Source organism: Manacus candei, unplaced genomic scaffold (genome assembly GCF_025592945.1).
Source record: "Manacus candei isolate 608988 ecotype Guabito, Panama unplaced genomic scaffold, ASM2559294v1 h1tg000051l, whole genome shotgun sequence".
NCBI lineage: Eukaryota > Metazoa > Chordata > Aves > Passeriformes > Pipridae > Manacus > Manacus candei.
The window spans coordinates 4587373-4611280 of record NW_026138099.1 but is presented as its reverse complement, the minus strand read 5'-3'; the positions used below and the strand labels follow the sequence as shown (position 1 = coordinate 4611280).

General features: G+C 40.9%; 2 protein-coding genes across 7 annotated transcripts in view; both read right to left on the bottom strand.

Moving 5' to 3' along the window:
• HAUS6 (HAUS augmin like complex subunit 6) overlaps positions 1–9604 on the bottom strand; it is a 35571-nt gene extending 25967 nt beyond the window's left edge. For 2 of the 4 annotated variants that reach the window (XR_007906911.1, XM_051801441.1), the window contains exons 1-9: positions 9437–9604; positions 8280–8375; positions 7474–7546; positions 6352–6484; positions 5639–5786; positions 2171–2236; positions 2001–2052; positions 1631–1798; positions 888–1069 (exon numbers count right to left, since the gene is read on the bottom strand). Coding sequence is in view for 3 of the 4 variants with exons in the window: in XM_051801441.1 (XP_051657401.1) it covers positions 888–1069; positions 1631–1798; positions 2001–2052; positions 2171–2236; positions 5639–5786; positions 6352–6484; positions 7474–7546; positions 8280–8375; positions 9437–9531 (1013 nt within the window). In the remaining variant the exon portion in view is untranslated. The remainder of the gene's footprint in view (positions 1–887; positions 1070–1630; positions 1799–2000; positions 2053–2170; positions 2237–5638; positions 5787–6351; positions 6485–7473; positions 7547–8279; positions 8376–9436) is intronic. The other 2 variants (XM_051801443.1, XM_051801442.1) reach the window with 2 other exon arrangements.
• Positions 9605–10079: 475 nt separating this feature from the next.
• On the bottom strand, positions 10080–22935 carry PLIN2 (perilipin 2). 3 transcript variants are annotated; one of them, XM_051801463.1, is made up of 9 exons: positions 22794–22935; positions 21971–22027; positions 21695–21890; positions 20961–21043; positions 20155–20440; positions 19656–19840; positions 18796–18930; positions 17822–18112; positions 10080–11049 (listed from the first exon to the last, which is right to left on the bottom strand). In XM_051801463.1, the coding sequence occupies exons 2-9, from the start codon at positions 21998–22000 to the stop codon at positions 10915–10917; spliced, it is 1341 nt and encodes a 446-aa protein (XP_051657423.1). In that variant the 5' UTR covers positions 22001–22027; positions 22794–22935; the 3' UTR covers positions 10080–10914. The 3 variants fall into 3 exon arrangements, with proteins under 3 accessions (XP_051657423.1, XP_051657424.1, XP_051657425.1); XM_051801464.1 differs by lacking the exon at positions 22794–22935 and adding an exon at positions 22440–22635; XM_051801465.1 differs by lacking the exons at positions 10080–11049; positions 22794–22935 and having other exon boundaries at positions 16785–18112; positions 21971–22409.
• Positions 22936–23908: the final 973 nt, after the last annotated feature.

Sequence of the window (23908 nt, the reverse complement as noted above, 5' to 3'; positions counted from 1 at the left end):
CCTCACGACTCACAATCACCCACTGTGGAACTCCCTGCCCTGGGGGAGGTACTGGGCATTCCCACTCAAACCTGAGTGTATATCATCTTGGGGTTGTGGGACTTCTGGGCCCTACTCATTGGATCCAGAGGAGGATCAGAACCTCGACCGGACTGTGACCACCACCCTTGACCAGACTGCAACCAGCACTCTCACCAACAGGTTTTCCTCCCCTTTTACTTTGGACTCAGGGGGACCACGTGGGGCTCAGCACAGGGGCCAACAAACACCATTCTGTTTGTGCCCCAGGGTGCTGGGTTATACATCTGGGTTTTGCAGGTTAAAATCAATTGTTTGTCCGTATAATTGTATTTATTGTATTATTGTTATTAAATTGTAACTCTGACTTATAATCTCTTTTGAGTTGAGTTCATTTCTCCTGCCAGTTTACCTTTAAACCAGCACAACAATCAAAAAACTGGCTGCTAGGTATCCTTATGTTTTTGCACCAGAATTAGAAGAACTATATTTAAATACATACAGAAATGAGATACACTCTTTAAACTTCCCTAAGCTAGGTTCAGGTAGAAGTTTTAAAAATCTCAGAACCTATTAACATAACAAGAAAAAAAAAGTAAAAATCAGATCAGCTAGCAAATGAGGTTCCCAGGAACAAAGTCTAGAATATTAATGAAGCCAAGACAGAAAGCTGAAGTTACTTAGAGAAGAGTCTCAATTAAAACTTATATAAATAATCAAGACAAACGTTAATTTCCCAGAGGCAAAGGAAAATGACTCAACCAAATGTCTTTCCTATAAGTAACATTTTTCTAGAAAAGTCTCCATGGTAGTTAGACACGATCCTAAGATTTAAGAACACGGGAGAGAAAAAATTTGCCAACAATTACCTCTTTGTGTTCAAATTCTGTAATAAATTATTGCAAGATTTAACCATGTTCTCAATCTTGTGAAGTTCTTTTAATTCAGACTGACAGTGTTCATTTCTCAACATCCTCAAGGTTTCATTTAACACGTGTATGACTGCTAAGAACTTCAATTTTCCATCTTCATAGACATTTTCAATAAAACCCTTGAAGTTTAGCAAGAAAGAAAAAAATTATTGACCAGTACCAATATCAGAAAGTTATGTCTTTTGCAGTAAGAGTAGACTGATTCAGTTCCTGATTGTTTTATTTGTCAAATAATGCATTCTAGATTAAACCAATATGAACTGAGGAAACTTCAACCAATGAGGTATTCCGTTTAACCACTATCCCAAAAGCTGTGATACAAACAACACCAATGATGTAACTGAACAATACCATATACTACACACTGGAAACAAAAGCAAAAGTTAAAGCAATAGTTAAACCAGTCAACCTAGTTTTAATGTCTAAACAACAAAAAAGTCAAGTACTAACCAAGTCAAGTACTACTTATCAATGTAGCTACTGAACCAAAAAAGTTAATGGGTTAAACATAACAAATACAAAAGAGCGTTATAATCCTAACAAGTTTTTGCATACAGACTACGTATTTTACGCATCCTTTAGCAATCATCTCTTATAATCCATGAAGTATTTATTTTTTAAGGTATCTAATCGCACACCTGGGGACTAGAAATTTAGCAAGAAGAACAAAAACTACTTACTTCATCATTTTCAATTCTGTGAGTCAGCAACCCTGGAACTCTCAAAACAACATCAGTTCCATCTAAAATACACTGATGCGCACAATTTTCAAGTATAGAATCCACAACTTCCTTATCCTTTTTCAGAGATGTAAGCATTTCCATTATAAGTGTCCACATACTGCGGACCTTAATGGGCAACACAAAAATGCTATGTTAAAATCTTTGCCATAATATCTATAATGACAGAGTATCAAAACAGCGTAAAGGCAGATGAAGGGGCCAGCATAATCAGAGATAGACAAGGGGAAATAAAAGTATCTGAGAGCAGGTGTTGCAGAAACATTAGAAGAAACACAATACACTGTCACAGCAGAAACAAAATCCTCACCTTTTCAATTCTCTCAACTGTGTCACTTTTGTTTTGGTCATTTTGTTTCATCCTATATGCACATGCAAAACAAAAGTTCAAGTGGACCATAATGAAATTACAGTTCCTATTTCATAAACTGAGTAACTAAACAATTTTATATATCCTAACTTACAAGGAAAAACATTTACCTCAAAGACTGTATCTGCATAACTGCATATTCAGACTCTGTCTCTTCTATTTCTTTAACTAAAACCCTAGGAAAAAAGTTAACAGTTACCACAGGTTTATCAGAATTACTTGCAGCCACTAACTAATCTTGCTTATTCTTTCAAAATCTGCATACTGAGATAGCTATGGAATAATGTAAAAAAAAAAAAAGTTTAATAAAACTTCCTTACCATGACTTCATGTAGAATTAGTGTCAGGAAAGTGACTAAGATATATATAAATTAAGCAATCAAGCTGTCTCAATAGAATGGTTTCTATTAGACCCAACAATGATAATGAAGTTACTAGAAATGTACATTATCAACATAAACCTCCAAACATATTCATCAATTGTACCACATACCTCAGTTTCAAGACCAGAGAACAGAATATGGGAGTACAAGCAGCTGGACCACTTAAGTTCTTTTGCTGAAGCGCTTTTATTGACTTTTTAAGCATGTAAAAATAGTGGTCTGATTTTCAGAAACACTGGGTGCCTAATCATGCTGAATTCGCAAGGATCTTCAGAGTTGTGATCCCTTGTCAAGAATGAAAAAAACTATAAAGAACTGCATTTTTGAAGGATATCATTGTGCAATAGCAGTAATGTTTCCCAAGCAAGGTCGCAGGAGATACAGAATTACAGAAATCAGACAAGTTCATGAGAGTTTGACCTCTGGAAATTGTATTGCTGACCCTTCCATTGAAAGCAGAGCCTTTAGTTATGTTACTCATGGTCTTGTCAAGCCAAGTCTTGAATATTTCCAAGAATGGAGATTCCATTTCTCTGGGCAACCTTTTTCAGTGTTTAATTGTTCTCATATGAGACTTTTTTAAAATCCAGGTGGAGTTTTCCCCTACGTACCTTTTGCCTGTTGCCTTGTCCTGTCACCATACATCCTTGTTAAGAGAGTACCTCCATCTTCTTTACAACTACTTTTTAGATACTGAAATTGTGATTAATATCCCTGAGCATTGCCTTTTTCAGGCTAAACAAACCAAGCTTCTGCAGCTTTTACTCATGTGTCAAGTTCTCCAACCCTCTAAACACTGTGGTCCTCTGCTAGTATCTCTCCCATCTTTCACTCTCCCCTCAATCGGGCAATCAAAGCTCAACATAGTATTCCAGGTGTGGTGATAGAATTGCCAACCCCAGCCAGCAACTAAGTATCACAGAGCTGCTCACTCCCTCCCCACTTCCCCAGTTCCAGCAGGATAGGGAGCATCTGAAAAATGGTAAAACTTGTGAGCTAAGAACAGTTTAATAACTGAAATAAAGTAAAATATTGTAACAACAGAGATGTAAAGCAGAAAGAGAGAGAGGAATAAAACAAGAAAAACAAGTGATGCACAATACAATTGCTCACCGGGTCCTGACCAGTGCTCTTTTCCATACAGCATAGCACGCTGCTGATCTCCTTGGCTAACCAGGGCACTCTGCTGACTCATGCTCAGCTTATGGCCCCACACTACTCTCACCTCCAGTTCTTCTTAGCAGAGCTACTTCCCAGACAATCATCCACAAGCCTGTGCTGCTGTTAGGAACTACTTCATCCCAGGTGCAGGAGGTCACACTAGCCTCTGTTAAATCTCACACAATTTTTGTTGTGCAGGTCTACAAACGCAGCAAAGTCTCCCTATGTAATGCCTCCTCACTGCAATGTATCTCCTTTCCTCACAGTTTGGCACCTTCTGCAAGTTTGGCCAGTTTGCATTCAATCTTGTCATCCATATCCCTTAGGAAGACACAGTATTAGCCACAGAAGAACTCCACTCATGGACAGCTACACCAGTTACAACTTTGAGGCACTATCACCCTTTGGGCTCACCCCTTTAGCTGTTCTGAAATTATGCCAGGTAAGTATCCCTGCATGCTTGGATGATTCCATCAGGTAGCAGTGAAACCTTCGCTGCACCCTCTTCTTCTATCAGTGTTTCGTTGCTTTTCACCATTGCTTCTTGGAATAGAGACTGGGCTACTGACCTTAGCCATGCACACTGAGGCAAAGCACGCAGTATTTTAGCCTGTAAAACTTTTAGCTTATCATTTCGTTCAGAGGCAGACCTAAATCCACCACATACTTCCACTTCCTAATAACATACCTACATGATTCTTTTTTCATGCTTTTATCAGGTTCTTGAAGCTTTAGGTGAACTTTGGTTCTCATAGGTACCTCACTGCACACCTGAGGAATACTTCTGTATTCGTGTCTGGGAGTCAGTTCCCTTTTCTATATTCCATATCCTGCTACTCTGGTTTCTGAAGTCAATCACAGGCTCACTGCCCTAATCTGGTTGGTTCCTTGTTACACCTGCCTCTTTTTCTACTTAAGGTGATGGACCATGCATAAGCTTCATCAATGATCTCTGAAAATATCACTCTTGAGCCTTTCTGCTCAAGAGTCTGCACAAGATGTCTTCTAGCAGTTCCCTGGGCTAGTGGAAATTCACTCAAATTATCAATCTATTGTTATTAGTTTTCCACTCAACTTCCTCACTTTCCTTAGGATCCTAAGTTCTACAGTCTTAGCTACAGTGACCATGAAAGTCCTGTAGTGTCTCCAGAGAAGTTTCTCTTACTTAGATGCAGTGAGTTCAAAAGAGCACCAATCCTATATGGAACACTGTGATTGCATTACAAAGTCATCCTCTAGGCACTCCCACTTCCCACATTGCTAATGCATCACTGAAATGCTTTCCCAGCAAATACCAGGGTAAGCTGAAGATTCTGTAAGAATCAAGGCCAGCTGATACCCACCATGAGGTCTGCCTGGATGCTAAACCCTCAGATCTTGATCCAAAGCCATGAAACATGATTAGTCCTCTTGTGTGGAGCTATGCTATGTGCACTGTCACTGCTCTTTTACCTATAGTGCAACTCATTGCCCTTTGCTGCCATTTACTGAACAGCTCACAACTGTCCATGACAGTGCTCCAGTCACAAACTATCCCACACCAATCCTTTAAATTCCATTGATACATAACTCTGTGACTGCACAGAAAGTTCCAGGTCTTCCATAAAAAAAGAGTAATAAATAGCATACTTTTGGTGAAATAATTAAGGTTCCTGTAAACAAAATATGTCTCACAATGACTAAGCAAAGCCAAATGTTTCATCCTGAGACAGTTATATTTTAAAGATATGACCCTTCAAAAGTTAAGAAATCATAGTGTGCTATACATGCAAAATTCCCTGATCATTTTAATGCCCTACTGATCATATCTTCCAAAATACAGCATTTCCTAAATGAAGAACTAATTTTTTTAGACTACTGTACTTCACAAAAGATCTACAAACAGTAGAGCTGTCAATTAAAAGATGTAAAGGGGGAAAATATGGGAGAACTCATAAGGTAAAGCAGATGTAGCCTCCTCAAATCCCTTCAAAAACACACACGCATAACTTAGCTTTTATGAAAAGACTAAATTTCTTTAAATGCATTACTTACTGTGCTTTTTTCCCATATTCTTGAATAACAATGTCTCCCTTTTGAAGAATTTGCAGCAGTTTATTGTATCCAACTCTACGTCTTGCTTTTGCAATGTACTTGTCCTCAGGTCTCAACGTTACAGCTTCAGCAAAAGGTATACAAGTGCCTAAACAGAAGTTTATGTTTGGATGACATCATTCACTTTTAGCAAATGGATAGCTTCTTAATCTACCTAGTTGGAACTGAAATGATCACAAATCAAGATGCTCGTTTTACCTGGACTGAAATAGAGCATGCAATGTACTGCCTTTTTTGCCATTTTTTTTCTGTTGTATGTATCTTCATTCCCTCATTCTCTTTCTTTTTTCTTTAGGTTATCAAAACAATTCAAGATGCCTAGAATAGACAGGTCTGATGCTTCAGAATTCATCAAGTTCTGAGGAAGAATATGGTATAGCGAGCCAATACTTTTGGACCAAATCATTACTTGTGTAGCCAGTGGTGTAGAACATTGCATAGATGAGCCTTGGAACAAGACGCATAAAGCAACAGAGAGCAAAACAATCAGCATTGTTCTATCAGCAGTAGCTCTACACAAGTGCACAGGACACTGTGAAAGACTGAACTGAGCAGCCAACTCAGAACTACTTACAGCTCTTGTCATACATTAAAGACCGACAGATGTACAAACACAACAAACAAAGCATTTTTATTCTTTCGTTACAACTTACCTACAGAGAACTTTCTCATGTCCTCAATCATTACATATCTTGCAAACCAGTAGACTAAGTGAACAAATTTAGGACCAGTAGGAGAAAGCAGTGATGAAGCTGTAATCTTTGGAAGACGGCTTTTCCCTGGATGCTAGAAAAGTTAAATTGTTTTAAACACAGATGTAATCTAAGAAATAAAGCATAAACAACAGCTATCAAACACATAGCTGAGTACCAAAACACTACAGACTACTTGCTAGCAAACCTGATGCAAAGATAAATGACTTTGCTACCACAGCTGACACTTTCTCTAGTCAGCAGAAGAGAACAATGCTTTTTTCAATATTCCTACCACCACCCCTAGTTCTGTACACAAGACAGTTTCAATGCAAAGACTGAAATTAGTGTTGGGTAAATGTGAGAAATCGGTGCCTTCCTAATTGGTAATCCCTATCTTTGAAAACACATTAAAGTTTTCTTTCGTCTTTTCCACTCACGTAATTAATTAATGCAGTTTTACCATATTCAAAGATACTGCATTGCTGGCTTACACTTTGTCCATTATTACTAAAAAATCAAAAGTTTTGCAGTATATAAAGACGTAATTTCTAGAACAATTATTAAAACAAAGGCAGCATAAGAAGATAACATAATAACCAATGATACCTGAAGCAATCAGTTTTGATTTATCTTTTTTAAAAGTTTGCCTTAAATTTTAGTCCCTTTTCTTATATACAAGGAAAGACTAATATTAAAGTTTTTCATGCATGTGAAACAGCTTTCACAATAATAAGCACATTCCCAGGCAACTTAAACAAACACCTCTCAAGCTGAAGGAAGTTATTCTCACCCAGAGCTAAGGAACTCTCTAGACTTATGTTTAATTAAATACCATTACCCAGAAGCAAGCCACAGAAGTTTTAAGACCTAAGATTAGGTCCCTGTCATCTAAATTCCACAATGCCACAGTCTTTTCTTCAAAGAAGTCCAAAATAAACTATGTGAAAGAACACACAAGGTAAAACTGAATTCTTTGATAAAAATCCTTATTTAAAACTTTGATTTAAAGGAGTTTTCTCAAAAAAAAATGAGGTCACAGAAACCAGCACAGCATCAACTTCCACTCTTCATGATACTTACTGAAATTTCTCCTAGCCACTTACAGCACTGCTTCCTAAATTGAAGATTGGCTTCCGCTCCCAACACATAATTCCTTTCCATTTAAAAAGGATGAGTGAAAAAAAGAAAAAAAAAATTCAAAACATGTTCAAATATCCAGATACCTAATTAACCATTATAAAAACAAGACTAAGACAAAGATTTCTTTTTATGCCTACTGGAGGAGCCAGCAAATGAGGGACATATATCCTAGACCAAGAATAGCTAAAAGTTTGTTAAATGACAATGTTTTCTTTCCATAAGTTAACTACAGACTCAGAGACAGATTTGTCTGCAGCTCTTTCTAACTTAGGATAAGGGAAGAAGAAGAACAAAAAAGGGGTCATAACTGACCATTTTCATATCACTAGTCTTCCTCCTGCCATGTCTTCAGATGCATAAGCTAAAACAGCTCAGCTATAAGAGGAAAACCATTTAATAAACATAGGGTTCTTGCCATGCTAAGATCCTGGCAGCAATCCATAAATGGGAAATGTTACTCTTTGTTTGGTCAGCAATATGAATGGAGAAGATAGATTACTTTGCAGCTATTAAGTTTATATCAAAGTTATAAACTTTGTCACCAAGTTACAGATACTATCAGACACAACTTTAATTATTCCGAAGTTGTGATACAGAGTAGTGATGAAAAGGAAACGAATATTCTGACTGTATGCTCTTCTTCCACAGTATTCCCCAAGTGACCACTTCCCTCCCTCCAGCAAGTGTATAAACATATTCTTAATTAAGGGCAGAGCAGCAAATAACCTCACAAGCCACACACTTACCGAAAAGTTTCTTGTGCACGGTCCTTATCCAGCTTAGTAAACAAGAAGAGGGCAACGACAGCAAACGCTTTGGGGTTTGGTTTATCAAACATGTTCCTAATACACAAATAAACAACCCTATCAGAAGTAGTTATGGTGACAAATTAATAGAGCATTTTTACTGACCACTAAAGATTACAAAACATTAGGTTACATTAAAGCATTACAAATTACACATTGAATACTTTGTTACTTGTGTGTAAAAGTATACATCGTCCAGCCTATTTAACACAGGTGAAATCCAGGGCTGCATCAAAAGCATGGCCAGCAAGTTGAAGGAGGTGATTCTCCTCCTTTGTTCTTCTGAGACTCCATCTGGAGTACTGCATTCAATTTTGCTGCCCCCAACATAAGAAGGACATGGAACTGTTGGAACAAGTCCAGACTAGGCCCATGAAGTTGATAAGGGAACTGGAGCACTTCCCCTATGAAGGCAGAGAGAGTTGAGCTGTTCAGCCTAGAGAAGAAGAGGTTCTGTGGAGATCTCACAGCAACCTTCCAGTATCTGGAGTGGTCCTACGGGGAAGCCAGAGAGGGACTCTTCATAAGGAACTGCAGTAGCAGGACAAGGAGTAACGGGTAAAACTTGAAAGAGAGGAAATTTAGGTACAATATTAAAAAGAAATTCTTTATTGTGTGGGTGGTGAGGCACCAGAGCAGGTGGCCCAGGGAGGCTGTGGATGCCCCATCCCCGGCGGTGTTCAAGGCCTTGAACAAACCTGGTCTACTGGGAGGTGTCCCCCCTGTCCGTGAGCGATGGGGTGATCTTCCAACTCCTTGACGTGCTATTATTCTATGAAATAATTCCGGCGAGAGCGTTACCTTTCAAGGCCAGTTTTGAAAACACGCGCTAGGGAGCCGCTCACCTCGCCTTCCCTACGGGACTGTGTGGGGAAGCAGCTCTTATTATTCCTGGGGTTCATTTCTTTGGACAGAGGTAACACGGACCGCCGTGGCACTAGGGGCTTTTATCCTGCGCTACATATTGCCAGGGGCATCGGGACCCCCGGTGGCTACGGCGAAACGGTCCCGCCCCGCTCCAGCCGAGCGCTCCCGGGTGGAAGAGCCACCGCCCCCCCCCCCCGCCTCGCCCTCCCCCGGCCCTCCCTCGCACTGACCGTCCCACGTTCACGTCCTCGGGGCATTTGTTCGGGTCGAAGCCCAGGGCCAGCAAGTAGAGCCAGAAGTGATCCTTCTCGCAGACGTGGGCCATGGCTGCCCCGGGCGCACCCGCGCCTCGCGCCGCAGCCCGCCAAAAACAGCCCCGCACCGGCCCGCCCGCGCCACACCCCCGCCCTCGCGAGACCGCTCTCCCCAAAGCGAGGCGGGGCGGCCGCGCTGCCTCACGGGAGGTGTAGTCCGGGCGCCGAGGAAACCGCCAGCGGGCCCTTCCCGTTGAAATGGGTTTGCGATCGGACGGCGAAATTTAACACGGAACAAACAAACAAACTGAAAAAAACCCCAACCACACCGGCAAGCGAGCTGTGCGGTTCAAACTTTTATTTCAAGGCATTTCAGTGACCAGACTTGCAAGTGCTCACAAGCAGAGTCTCCCAGGGTGCCGCGCAGTAGGGCGATGCGGTGCGGGCGGCGCTGGACGGATCAGCGCCATGACACGGCTCCCGACGGGCTGCATCGCCCCGGCGGAGCAGCTCGGTCTGGTCCTTAAAAACAAATGTTAACAAGCCTGCCTCCAGCCCCGTTCTCACTCTCCCCAACTCCTACAGAACTTACTGTGTGCGAGCAAACGCGGCCTCAACATTCCTCAAAAAATAACCGACGTTTTATTTAAACAGAAAAAGTCCCCACACTGTTACCAGAAGTATCCTCACGTTCAATTCCTTCTTTTTTTCTTTTCAATTTTCTTTTGTCCCACATCTGTATCTCTTCGTCCTCCATTTTCCCTCACTTCTTACAGTCTCTTACCTTTTCTAACTGCTACCCTTATTCCTGGAAAACTTTAATTTTTAAGCATTTACCCTCTTCTAGTCTTAGGCGCCACAACTGATAGCATCACAATGGCCAAAATATTTGCACACAGAAGGTATGTGGAAAGAAAGGGAGTCCTTCTGTGCATAAAGCACTCTTGCCAAAGGAAAGCTCTAAGCTTCTAAGCTCTGTAGGTGCAGAGCCTAACAAAAAGAACTCGAGAAAATTTGAGATAGACAAAGTCTCTTACCCCTTCCAGCAGCAAAGAGGTAGATACAGAACTGCTTTTCATGTAGACTGAAAGGGGAAATTTTGTGGGCAAATCCTCATCAACTCCTTTTGTTGGCAGCCCTTTATGCAAAGCACTGGGGTGTTCTCATGGCCGCTATCAGCAGGAGAACAAATCATTAACAAAGATCAGATCAGTTGGATACACTGGTTAGGCTATACCTGGCTTATAGAATGGGAGCTTGACACCTATGCTAATGAATTAATGTAGTGTGCATTCCTTATGTAGAAAAAAACCCCAGATTTTTGATGCAGCTAAATGAAACGGCAGTGATTTTTAAAAAAATATCCCCATAATCCCTAAACTAGGCAGGTTCACCTTCAAAAAGGAGAAATCTAAATTAAACATGGCAAAGGTACATTGTATCAAAATAGATCTCTATTCCGCTCTTTGCCCTGTAGTGTAAGGGCCATTTGTGCGTGAAAAGTCTTGTTGATCCTCTTCATCCAAATCCAAAATGTCTGGGATATCATCTGACTCTGAAGACAGGTCTGTAATAGTGAAATCTGGAACCTGTGTCAGAATGAAATTTCAGTCAATTTATCTAAACAAATTTGTGCAGTACTCCTCTCTGAAGTCATAACACAAAGATACATAGCATCTCTAGAAATCAGACCCAATATACTGAATACAGACTGAAATATGCTCAGTCACATATGAAACACATAGCATTAAGAGAGACCAAATACTATGCAAGATACAGATCAGTTGCTTAGAAGACAGGATTTTATAGTAGATGTAAGTGTAGAAGGCCCTTCCGGAAGATTTTACTGTGAGGAGATTAGGGATTTTCACTTAAGAAAGCTTTCCTCTTTGGCCAGAGACAGTTTTAGATATTTTCTCTTCCTGCATTCCAGAGAAGCTCTCCCTGGCATGAGAAAACATAAGTTCTTACGGACATGTTTGAAGGTCGGGAGGGCCTGGGACAATAAAAGCCCCGAGAACAGTAGGCATATCTTCTTTTCCTAGGCCTGGTGCAGTTTTGTGCTGATATGTTAAGTGCTCTTGACTCCAAAAATAAATTCTCCCAAATCCTTCCACTGCCTGGTATTTTGGGGGTACCTGTGTGGTTTTGACCCTCACATTAGAGATGTAACAGAGATGAACTCAGTGGACTGAATTTGGTGAAGCTGGTAAAAGTGGTGACTGGAAAATTAAGAAAGGAGGTTTTTAAAATTACTTTGCCTTTCTTCTTTCCATAAAGGCAATGGACTATATTAAGTAATCTGCCCTGAGGAGATTGATACGGATTGCTCTGTACTGCCCTGCCTGCCTACTGAATGAAACCTTTCCTGAGGAAACAAATACCTGGAACTGCAATCTCACTTTTGTCTCTGTTTTAACTACATGTGTAGTATTCTGTACTGTTAAGCAGCGCCAGGTTTCAGGAATTGCTAGAGACATTAGTGGATACATGGATGTTACAGACTTCTAAAAATGTTGGCTAAGACACTTAGGAGCTTAAGTCCCAACCCTTAAGTCCCTTTAGTAGGACTTAGATTACTTAGGCACTTCTGAAAAATGGGATATAATTAAGCAATTTACTCATAACTGTAAATTTTTTACACCAAGTGAAAAATGCTTACATCTGTAGTTTGATTAGTAGTTAGTTTTAATGTTGGTGATGAGACATACTTGGAGCCAGATAAAGTATCAGCAAATAACAACTGTTGCATGCTGAAAGGACTTCGGTTCTGCATGTTCAAAGCAGCAACAATTTGCAGAGGTTTCTATGCATTTCTGTAACTTAATCTCAGTGCTGACTGGAGAAACAGTTTTAATCCATTCCCTAACTGCAAAACACCTTATGACTTACTTTTATGAAAGACGGTAGGCAAGAAAAAAGCTATGCTGTGCCTGCTTTGAAGACATCTCAGAAGGGCAGAGAATATATCAAATTATAAGGGGATTACTGTTTCAGCTACCAGGCTGTACACAGCACAGAATCGCTGCATGCGAATCACTCAGTTTCTTACGGAGTTGGTAGTCATAGGGCACCAGGGACTTAGAAATATTAATTATTAATTAAAACTGAGTTTTAGAAGAACTTAAGCAGTGTGTAACTTTTCAGGCACTACTGTTGACAACCTAAGCTTGATCAAAATGAGATCTGTAATTTTTGTCTCAAAAAAGTCAAAATCAAAAGGGAATGAGGGAAACACATCTTTGTACCAGAAACAATTATCTTGCATCTTTCTGCTTACGGCAATTTACCTAAAACTCTAATTACTGAACTTAGAGAAATCAACAAGTTTTCCCACTATCGGTACATGACCCTGTATTCCATACTGTAGTATAAATCAGGGTATCTTAACAACACTAAGGTTAAGTAGTCCATACACAAAATCATTTAAAAATGTGCCCAAAGGAATTGTTTAAATGAGTTGGTTTATTCTTTATTTACACTGAGCAGGACACATAACCATGTTCAGTAACTGTGTCTGACCAGTGAAAATTTTTACTATATCCTACATTTAAGAGGCTTTTACTCATATCCACGTTGTTCTCACTGATAACAGAACAATCACTGAAATTTAAGTTTGTGCTTTCCTCATCTTCTTAATCCATGCAGTAAAAGCACCTGACTCCTTTAATGTAACAGTAAGATTTTCATAGCCATGAAAGAATTTCATATTGAAGTGTATGTCAGCATCAGAGTAAAACAGAGTGGATGTCAGTATGATTTATCTCAGTTCTGAACATGCTAAATTGTATTAGAATTGCACATTCTAACATCTGCACCAGTCTAACTAAATCAATGCAAAGCTCTTGGCATTATGGGATTGCTTAAGTAAAGGACCTTCACTTACATACCACTTTTCACAGTTGACTTACTGCTTTGTTTCAACTTCCTATCAATTCTTGCAAGAAGCATAAGATACAACCCTTCTTCATGCTATTTCTCCATAGGATGCAGTTAAATCATTTACACAGAAAAGTGCACAACTTGCAAAAACCTTACATGGAATAGTACAGAACATACTTCAGGTGTTTTGCTGTCTTCATACACAAACAGTAACATCAATACTAACAACTTTGATCAATTTTTTCTTGCTAAATATGTTTTCAGAACTGAGCCACAGATTGCTCTCATTTCGTGCATTTTCAAAACAAAGCGCCTATTTTTAGTCATCAGACTGTATTATCCAAAAGAAGTGAAATTGCCACCTTAATATGAACACAAATAAATTTAACAAAACGCTATGCAATACCTCCAGCAAGCTGTGGCATGTAAAACTTTCTGATCATGCAAATTACTAACAGATCATGCTTAAAAATGTTTAGTTCTGTTTCCTCTTTTTAATTAGATGGTTTAAATAAGTTTTTCCTTGGTAGTTATGCTTTTTTTTTAAATAACAAAAAATAATTCATCATTTGTTCCCAAACCCTTTCACCTATTTTACTAGCTATAAAATATTATTCTAACTTGAATTCTGGAAAATACTAACGCAAAAAATTAATCTTGAAGAATAGATGACATTTCAAAAGTTTTCCACCTTTCTTTAGTTTGAGGTAAACCAGCTTCAACTCCAGTTCTTATACAAATCTTGTAATTTGGCTTTGGCCAATGCTATAAATATGACGTTTGCCAAACTTGCGTACCATATGGAGCTATTTACAAATGCTTATATTTAGAGCTCTTGTAGAAAAGGACTGCTAGCAATGATAGAATAATAGTTCTCTGTCGACTGCACCTGAAAGGAGGAAGGGTCAACTAGCATGAACAATTTTTGAGTGATCTCTTAAAGAGAAACAGTATCTGAATTCTAAATAAACGCTAAATAGCCTAGGTAATTATGTTACTATTTTAACCTTTATCTTCCCAGGTTTTGTATGGCTATCAGCCTTTGACATGCTTCCATTTCATCTAGTTTATCTGCCTTGCTGCAAAGAGTTGAACTTATTTCCTATCATTTTCAACGTATATGGTCTTACCTTTTTTAGAAGGTAACTTCACAGCTTAGAGAAACTTCACAGCTTTCTAGCCCAAGCTATATCCTCAAAAGTGATTTTGGACTGAGAGCAAGCAAGTTTCTGTGTAGTGCACCTGAATTGTTTGATACATGCAATTACAGAGAAACAGGTAGGATGGCAGGAAAATTCATGAGCAAACTCTGCTCTGGTTTCCCTCCTTTATTTGAAAGGAAGCACCTCAGCTTCAGTCAAAAACAACAGTGGCAAAAAGAGAAAGATGACTTTGGAAGGTGTCTGCATCGTTTTTGCCTCCAGTGGGCATTTTAATACTTGCTCTCTCTTGCTGCACGAGAGAAAAATAAGTTCTGTCTGTACAGCTGCAGTAAGACTAGAGCGTGGGGATATGCTGTGCTAAATTATCTACAAGAAGATACCCACGCAAGCTCCAGCTGCAATTCAGCTGAAACATTCAGTGCTGTCTGTATTAGCAGGATATAATAATAATCTCAATCCAGAGAACTTTATTCTATATAATGAATCAAGAATATACTTATTTGCTGTTAGTCAGTCCTTTCTTCCACTAGGGAAGGGTTCCTAATTCTATTTGGGGGATGGGGGGTGGATAAAACTTAAAGCACTCAGTGGCTGGGCAGCATCCAACAAAACTACCACTTATCACAATAGCACAGCACAGGAACCTACATATAGCATTTTAGACTAACAGGCTATAAGCCCAGCATTTAACCAGGCACTGCTGTTTGCAGCCACCAGTTGTAGGTCAGCTGTCAGAAGTCAATGAACTTTACACAGAAGCAACCCGATAGCGCACGGTGAGGGAGAAGTGCTTTGAAGGTCTAGGCTGGTATCAGTTTCCCTTGCTTTCTATTTCATCTGCTTGCTGAGGCTTAGTAAAGCTGGACAGCCATGTAAGGGTACAAACCAGTAGCACAACTTAAGGCAGAACAGAGATGTACTGCTTGTTCACTAATAGCAGATGATGCTGTTTATTTCTCAATCTTTAAAAAAAAACAGTGAAAAGTTTTGATATTTTATTTGATTGATCAGCTCAAGATGAAGTCCCAGAGCAATTAGATTTTAAAATGTATAGAAGAATGGGAATTCCCTTCTTTAAACAGCCAGCTGCTCCCAGACCTAATTAGTTCCATTCTGTTGCTGAACACATCTACAACAGTGGATGCACTCTAAAATTTTATTATAAATGGAGATAAAGAAGGATAGTCTCTGGCTGGCTCATGCAACAGTTAAAGTAAACTTTAAAAGAAGTTAATTGCTGAAAGCACTCCAGAAGTCTTAACTCAGGCACTAATTGGAAAAGAGTATCTCATCCTCTTATGTTAATTTTATGCTAAACAACTCCCTACATAAAGTAAATATTTAAAGCAGGGAGGATTATAGATAACACTTCTTTAATTATGTTGTTACAATTTGTTTAATATTGTGCTTAAAAAGTCTTCCTCACGCTTCTAGGTCAAACCTGACTTAACAGCTAAGCAATCCCTCTCACAGTAGATGGCTAGATAACAGGTAATTTGCTTTAGTGCCCACATTGTGCCAGACAGAGGTATTGTTCCATGAAGCAATGTGCCACTATGTGATAAGCTTCCTTTGAACTCCATTTGCTTCACACTATTTGGTGACCTCTTTGAAAATGGTGGCCAGCATTGCTACTCTAAATGATTGCAACTCAAAAGTTGTACAGGGCATGCACTAGTAACACAGATACAACTTACCTGGACAGCCCCCAACCAAGAAAGCTTATTTCCTAGTGACAGTAATTCTTTTCCAGTGGAGGGATTCACAGTATTTACTGAGGAAAAACTGTACCCAAGTAGCTGAGTGTACATTTGTCACTCAAGTTCAAAGGAGGTTAGATAAAGTTAAACAAGTTTAAACTGGTGTTGCAGCTGAGAAGTATACACTGTTTATAGGGAGCCAACAGACAGCCAGCAGTTTCATGCACACCAAACACCTACTGTGAAGGGAGGAGAGGGTTCTTTTGTGCATATCCTTCTTTTTTTCAATATTAAAACATCCAGTAGCTCACAGCTTAGGTCATCACTAAAGGTGGACAACAGCAAGGACCAAAAAAAGCAGCAGTAAAGCTAAGATTCAGGGGAGGGATGCACACAGACTCTAAGGGAGGAAGGAAATGCTGCAGCAATATCTTATCTATCTATAGATACACAAACACATTTTCAATGCACATCTATCTCATTTGCATGTCAAGCTTGCTTTCTGCTAGACCTGGTTTGAAGGAGTCACAGAAGAGCAAGTTACTCTGTTTTAAAACACCACTGAAATGGAGACAGACATTGGCTACTAAAGCATTTATTACTAACGTACAACATGAATTACAAAAGGATGCCTATAAAAAACACACACGGACAACAGCAGGCATTTGGGTACAAACAGCATGAATGAATACCTTTATACTGAATATGAAAAAAAATGTATTGATAATTATTTGGTCCATCACTGGAGCAGGGTCCCCAAGGAAACATTCAAGGAGCATCTGGATGACACTCTTAATCATATGGTTTAGTTTTAGGTAATCCTGCGAGGAGCAGGAAGTTGGACTTGATGATGCTTATGGGTCCCTTCCAGCTTGACATATTCTATGATTCTGTGATCAAGTTACTGGGTTAAACAATAGTTAAGTTTATATTAATGTTAACTCTGTCACAGCATTTAACTCCAGCTGACCCGTTCAGAAACCCCACTTTCAGCTTTGGCATCCTGCGCTCACAGAACTTTTGTCATGAATTGTGTAGGAATAGAGTCTGAGACAGATCCATAATTATCAAAAGTGTGATCTGCAGCAAACATAGACTGAAAGTGTACCTAGACTGCAGGGCTTTTAAATGCATTTCATAGTATTAAGGCTTTTATAGCCTTCTGGTAGAGATCAAGGAACAAAACAAAAGCTTTTAGCTAGGGTAGGTTTCAGTTATACTAATGGTATTAATACCACAGATAAGCATAGTGAGGTTTCTCAACAGACAAACAAGGCATCTTGACAACTGTAAGCTGACAATACTTAGGCACTTGAGACAGTTCGAGTTTTTAGAGTGGCTTAACTACACAGGACAATACACAGCTTATACGTAAGTGCGTCCTGTCTCTGTAGATTTTCCCCTCCTCCTATATTTATGGATTTTTCACCAAGGCTTTTTTGACAGCTACACTTGGTAAGGCCACTTGTTTTGTCGGTCAGCAGAGTACATGCATGCTATGCAGTTTATTCAGTAGTGTGTTCAGGCTGTTTGTCTTTCTGGCTGGAATTTTTCTCCCCTTCACCTTTGCTCTCAGCATGCTGAATGCCAGGCAATTGTGGGTAAAAGGGACCTACCAGCAAGTTGAGAGGCGTGTTGTTAACAAGATAATCCATCACATCATCCAGAGACTCCTTCATTTTCTTCAGCTGTCCTTTACTAGCTGTAAGAAAGCTGTCTGATAATTCTTGGAAGGAGGATGCAGACCGAAAGCTCTGGTAGACATCACCTGCCATTGACCCAACACTGTAAACCTGATCCTGCACATTCTGCGGCAGCCCCTGTAGGCTTGAGACCAGTGTGAGGCAAGTGGTCTGAAGTTGCTGAGTGAGGCTCTGTGCAATAGCTAGAGTTCTTGACTCAATGTACTAGAAAGAAAAAGTATAACAGCATATTAGGGTCGTTTTATGACTGTAGCAACTTCATGTTGCTCAAGATACATGAAGAAGCAAAGTAAAGGGGATATAAGTGAAATAAAGCTATAGCAGATAATAAAATGGGCCTTAAGTCTGAAGAGTCAGAGACTTAAAAGTACTTGATATCTCTTCAGCACTCAAGTACTTTGTGAACAGAAACACTGATGGCTTCTGCCTAGTGACAGACAATCAAACTCTTGTTTCAGCTCCGGATAACAAGTCACAGCAGGTAAGTATATCCTAATCAATGAACCACTGTTTAAAGCTACATGTAGGACTACCTGAGCCTGTGCCTAAGACTGCTTTATGCTAACAAATTGTTATTTCTGGTCTGGACACATCAGATAAGTGAGTTCTAGCTGATTTACATATGGACATCCCAACACAGGTTCACATACCAAACAGGATGAGCATTCTCATGAGAGGAGAATGAATCCTAGAGTGTTTGCAGGAGGTAGGCTCATTTAAGAGCTTGCATCCCCTACTTTTCACTAGTCAACTGCCCTGAGCTTCAGCATCCCGATTTCACATTTGCACATAAGCTTCTCTGATGCACACTTCAGGGACTGTTAGTTTTCCATTACCTTCACAGTATACAATCCATTTATCTCTAGTGTACATTTACATCTATTTACCTCAGCACTACGCAGTTCACCACCGTCATTTTGGCCTGTATTTTTCTTCCATTCTACCCAGGATTGATAAAGCTTTTCCTGAGCACCAAGAAGTTTCTTATTGGCACTATTCACGTTCTTTCTGGCATACTCGATCTGAAAGACAGCCAAATAAGGAAGTAGAGCAAAGAGTCCAAGCAGTTCCTTAAAGGCTACCCTACCTTGACTGTTTTGTAATCTTCTTTTTAAATATGTCAGAAGTTCAGTATAAAGGACTTTGGGAGCATAAGAATGTGTTTCTTGTCTTCAAAGAACTGAACACTGGGAGCAGTTTTGAGACTGCCTCAACCATTTCTGCGTCCCCCACTGGCATCCTACAGAAGGAACTGAAAGTGTGCAGGTGGCCATGACACTTTATGTGCAGTTTGTCCTGTACATAAAGGTACATTGTTAGGATAAGACTACTGAAGTACCCAGAAACACCCAGAGACAGAACCAGCAAGAGCAGCAAGCCCCAAAGGAATCTGACATTTTGTTAACATAAAGGACCTAAAGAACTGAAGTGTGTCTAAATTGCAAAACACTTTTGTCACTGAGTCAAGTGTCAAACCCAGAACTACAAAACATGAATACAATTTTAAATATGTCACTTTTATTTCTGGAGTGCCTACAAGCAGCTGCACAATCGCAGCTCAGCTTGATTTAGGACATCTCCTGAATGGTGATGAAAATCTCTTGATGGCAAATGCTTTGTATTTGGAAAATGCATTTAGTGTGAGGCAGCGATTCCAGTCTTCCTATTGCTCTTTTGGCTGTTTTCTTCACTCTAAAACTATGCCAAAATTTGCTTTTTACACCTCAAGTGAAAGCTCAAAACTTACCAGACTAACAGTGTGGTGGAGCTGAGAGATTGTCTCCTGGCTTTTCTGTTTAGCATCTTTAACTTTGTTTAAGGCTTGTTGGTAGGCACGTGTGCGGAGTTTTGAAGACAGGGATCCTAATCTAACATAGTAGCTTGGCTTTTGAACTCCAACTTCAAAACCTTCAACGTTTGCAGCTTCTTTCTCTACGTATGTTGAAAGGAAGCAAATTGATCACTGGAGGAAAACTTAAAGAGGTCTGAGACAATTTTATCTGCCTAGTAACAGCTGAATACTGAAGTTGCTGAGTAGTCCTTTAGCAACAAGATAGATCATCTTACATGGAAATCCTTACTTTCATTATGTTTCCCCTGTGAAGATGTCATTACATCCAGCAAGGCAAAAGGCAGCTTAGGAAGCACATGCTCCCTCCCCACTATAAATAAGCAATAAATGGATGATTGCTTCCTTCTCGCTAATACAAGCATTCCAAAAAAATCAAAGCTTCAATTGGTCTTACCTAGTTCTGCTTCTGTAAGTGGGAAATACTGGTCTACAAGGGTCTCTGATTTAGTGAGAGCACTGTCCACTCCACTGCTCACCATTTGCACCACACGACTTCTCAGGACAGCATTAATGCTCCCATTGACAACTGACTTAGTCATTTCTAAGCTGTCTTGCATTGCTTCTTTAGTCTTGCCCACAACTCCAGTGATCGTGTGAGCAACAGTTTCCTTGGCACCAGTCACAGTGGTTGTTACAGCTTCTCTGGCTCCAACAACTACATCCTTGGCATTGGCAACAACCTGCCGTAGGAAATACATTGATTCACTAAAAATATTTATTGGTGAGAGCTACATAATCCAGGAAATAATAAATTTATGTTAAAGTTTGTAAAAGTATAGGTTATCTAGGAAAAATTCTGCGCTGAAAACATATGTCCTGAAAACATATGTACAAGACACAACAAGATATGACTGCCATGCAGCCTTCAGCTCAAAACACTTCAGGGATTGTAATCCAATCACTATTTTATTCACACTGAGCAGGAAAGAGACAAAGACTTGAGTGTAAAAAAATTACACCCACCAGTGAACTGCATCTATAGACAGAGGTGTCAAACAACGGAAAAATTTAAAGTAAAAAATGCTTAATGGCCTCACAAAGGCATCAAACAGTTCGACAGCTACACCTGTGACTTCCTCATTGCTTTAAAGCTGTGGTTCAGGCATGGCTTTTTGAAATCTGTCTCCCTGGTTTTCAGTGATAAAAAAAAGAAGGGTGTATGGTTCTCCACCTTAGCATATTTACATGGAAAGAACTTACCTTATCAGTGGGTTGATTCAGTATAGGCAGCCTCTCTTCAATTTTGTCTAGACCTATACATGCATAGTTGTTGGCAACTACAACTATAAAAGAAATTACAAGAGTTGGCTTTAATTGTTTTTTCTCCCTAGTATAAATAATTCAAATTGAAAATTCCTCTTGAAACAGAACTCATGCAACACTCTTAAAAGTATTCCTTACCCCTTCAGTGAGCTTTGAGGCAACAAAGCCCAAGAACAAGGCAGATTTACAGTGCCAGAAAAAAAAAAAATCACTTGTAGGCAGAGAAAATCCATTCGATAATTTACAAGCAACTATAGAAAAAGCTGAAACACCTTGCCCACTGCCATATCATGAAACCAGGCTCCTGGTTAGGACAGCCTTGTGACACAGTTTCCAAAGTAACCAGTCCTCAGTGTGAGGAAGTGAAACAGTAGCATTTGAAACCAGGTGAAAGGCAAGAAAGGTGTTGAGTAAGAGATTACTTAATCATCCTGCGTATCAAAAGGAGTCAATCAGTTTAGTACTACAAAAGATGGAATCTGCTTTCACTCTGCACAATTTTTTTTAAGTCATACCCATCTATAATCAGTTACTTAGGCCAGGCAATAGGTTTAGTCAGCTACCCGAGACAGCACTCCAGACCTGCATGACCATGTTAAACTATAAGTGCATCTGGATATATAAAACAATCAGCTGAACTGAAGTTATCAACAGCTTCATCTTTGCCTTACTTTGCGGTTCCAGCTTCTGGATGATAGGCATAGCACTTGTCACAGCTACCGATGTAATTGTCTTCACTCCTTTCTCTGCTACCTCACATACTGACTTCAAATAAGGATGGTTATCCTTAGTGGTGATGTAAGCTGTAGAGACCATATCATAGGTGGAGCTCACCAAAGGAAGGTTGACAACCCTCAATACAATATTCTGTTTAAAAGAGAAAGGGGTTAGCTGACTCCTATTTTTCTGATCTAGACAAAAAAAATATGGGACTAACTCAGACATACCTGCTGCGGATCAATTGCTGCCAATGCCATTTTTTCAGGTCTTGAACCTTACACAGTCTGTGAAAGAAGCATATTCAAGACATAGTGTTCTCATATCCACTTCATCTAAGCACCAAACTTTGAAAGCAACAACCTTCTTATGATCCACTCCATTTAACGGGATCAGAATGTTCACTTCTTGCATACAGGAATCAGATTTTATTGTAACAATTTAGAAATCCAAAACTTGGTTTAGGCAACACAAGCATGGCACATACACAAGACAGGCTTTGAGATACAGGTGAGTAAGATGCCTGGAGTCGAAGTCCAAGCATATTTCAGAGACAGCAAAAGACTCTAAACAGGAAAGCACACTGAGCTACGTCACAAACTTAATTTCTACTTTCTCCCCTCGCTATGGGAAGAAGTGAAAGACCAGCAAGCAGCACGACAGCCATGCAGAACCGCCACGGCGCCCGTCCTGGCTCACCGCTCTACCCCAGGCAGGAAGGCGCCCCAGTTTCCCAAGTGCCACCACGGGCTGCTTCCGGGACGAGGCTTTCCAACGCCACTCCCGGGGGCGTTCGAGGATCACGAGACTTTCTGGTCCCGAAAGAACTTCTGCCAGCCTACCAAAACCCACTGGGACGCGGGGCGAGGGGCCCGCCAGGGCGGAGGCAGCAGGGGCGGCCCCATGGCGAGCGCCGCACCCGGAGCCGCAGCCCCCGCCCGCTCCGCCCGAGGCTCCACCATATTGCGGAGTGAGCGCCGCGGGGCGGGCGGGCGCCGAGGGCTGTTGTGGCCGGCGAGAGCCAGGCCGGAGCACCGGGGCTGCCGTACTCACCTGGGAGGAGGAAGCAGGAGGAGCCGCCGCCGCCGCCTGGAGCACGGGCAGGGTCAGGGTCACGGGCGCCGCTGCCGCCGACGGGGGAAGCCCGGGCTCGCCCCGCTATTTCTGGGGCGTTACCGCCGTCGCGCGTCACCGCCGCCGCGGGGCGGGGCCCACACGCCGTGACCCCGCGGCGGTCAGCGGGAGGGCACTGCTGCGGAGTCCGGGAAGGGAGAGTCCTGTGCGGAAGGACACGTCACGGAATCACAGAATATGCTGAGCTGGAAGGGACTCGAAAAGGTCATCGAGTCCAGCTCCTGGCCTTGCGCAGGACAGCCCCAAGAGTCACAACATGACAGCATTGTCTAAATGCATCTTGGACTCTTGTCAGGCTTGGTGCTGTGACCACTTCCATGGAGAGCTTGTTCCAGTGCCCAACCATTTTTCTAATATCCATCCTAAACCCTCCCTGGCACAGCTTCTTGCAGAGCAGAATAACTGGAATAAAACAGAAATTTTCACTTCTCTGAACTGATTTATTACACTTCTGCTAGGATGCACACCAAACATTTACAGGCACCCCACTCCTTTGATTCCATTGTTGTCATCTGAGACCTCCCTTGTTTCTCAGTCACAGTCATGTGGCTTCTCAAGTGTAAACCACTCAGTGTACCCATGACAACCACAAAATAAATTAACCCTGTCATGGTTTGAGATCCCCAAAAACTAATTCCCTAGTCTAAGCCCCCTCCCCCATCTCAACAATGAACTTGTCTATCCTCCAGTGCATCTCTTTTAAACTCATTATAATATCCTCCATGATAGGGAATAGTTCAGGTTTCAGCCTCACAAGCTCCATAGCACAGTTCTACTAGAGATAGCAGTGATAGATAGAATATGGGTCTTTCAGCTTTTCTTACAACTTTAGTACACCCAAACGGAGGAGTTGCTGGGACAACAACCCCAGGGCTCAGCAGGGTTGAGGGGAGTCAGAGCATGACCCTGCTGTGGCCTCACTGGGGCAGGGGCTGACAGTCCTGCAGAGCTGATGTGGCAGGATGCGGGAGGGTATGGGGAAGGCTGGGCAGGGCCAGTAAGCTCTGTTACTGCCATCAAGGCCCAACCAACAG

Excerpts from the sequence above, each read along its gene's own strand:
- PLIN2 (XM_051801463.1), bottom strand. The coding sequence starts at position 22,000 with ATGGCATTGGCAGCAATTGATCCGCAGCAG. Across the intron at positions 19,841-20,154 it reads ACTTACAGAAGCAGAACTAG|AGAAAGAAGCTGCAAACGTT; the intron begins GTAAGACCAATT and ends CAACATACGTAG. Across the intron at positions 11,050-17,821 it reads ACACGCCTCTCAACTTGCTG|GTTCCAGATTTCACTATTAC; the intron begins GTAGGTCCCTTT and ends ATTCTGACACAG.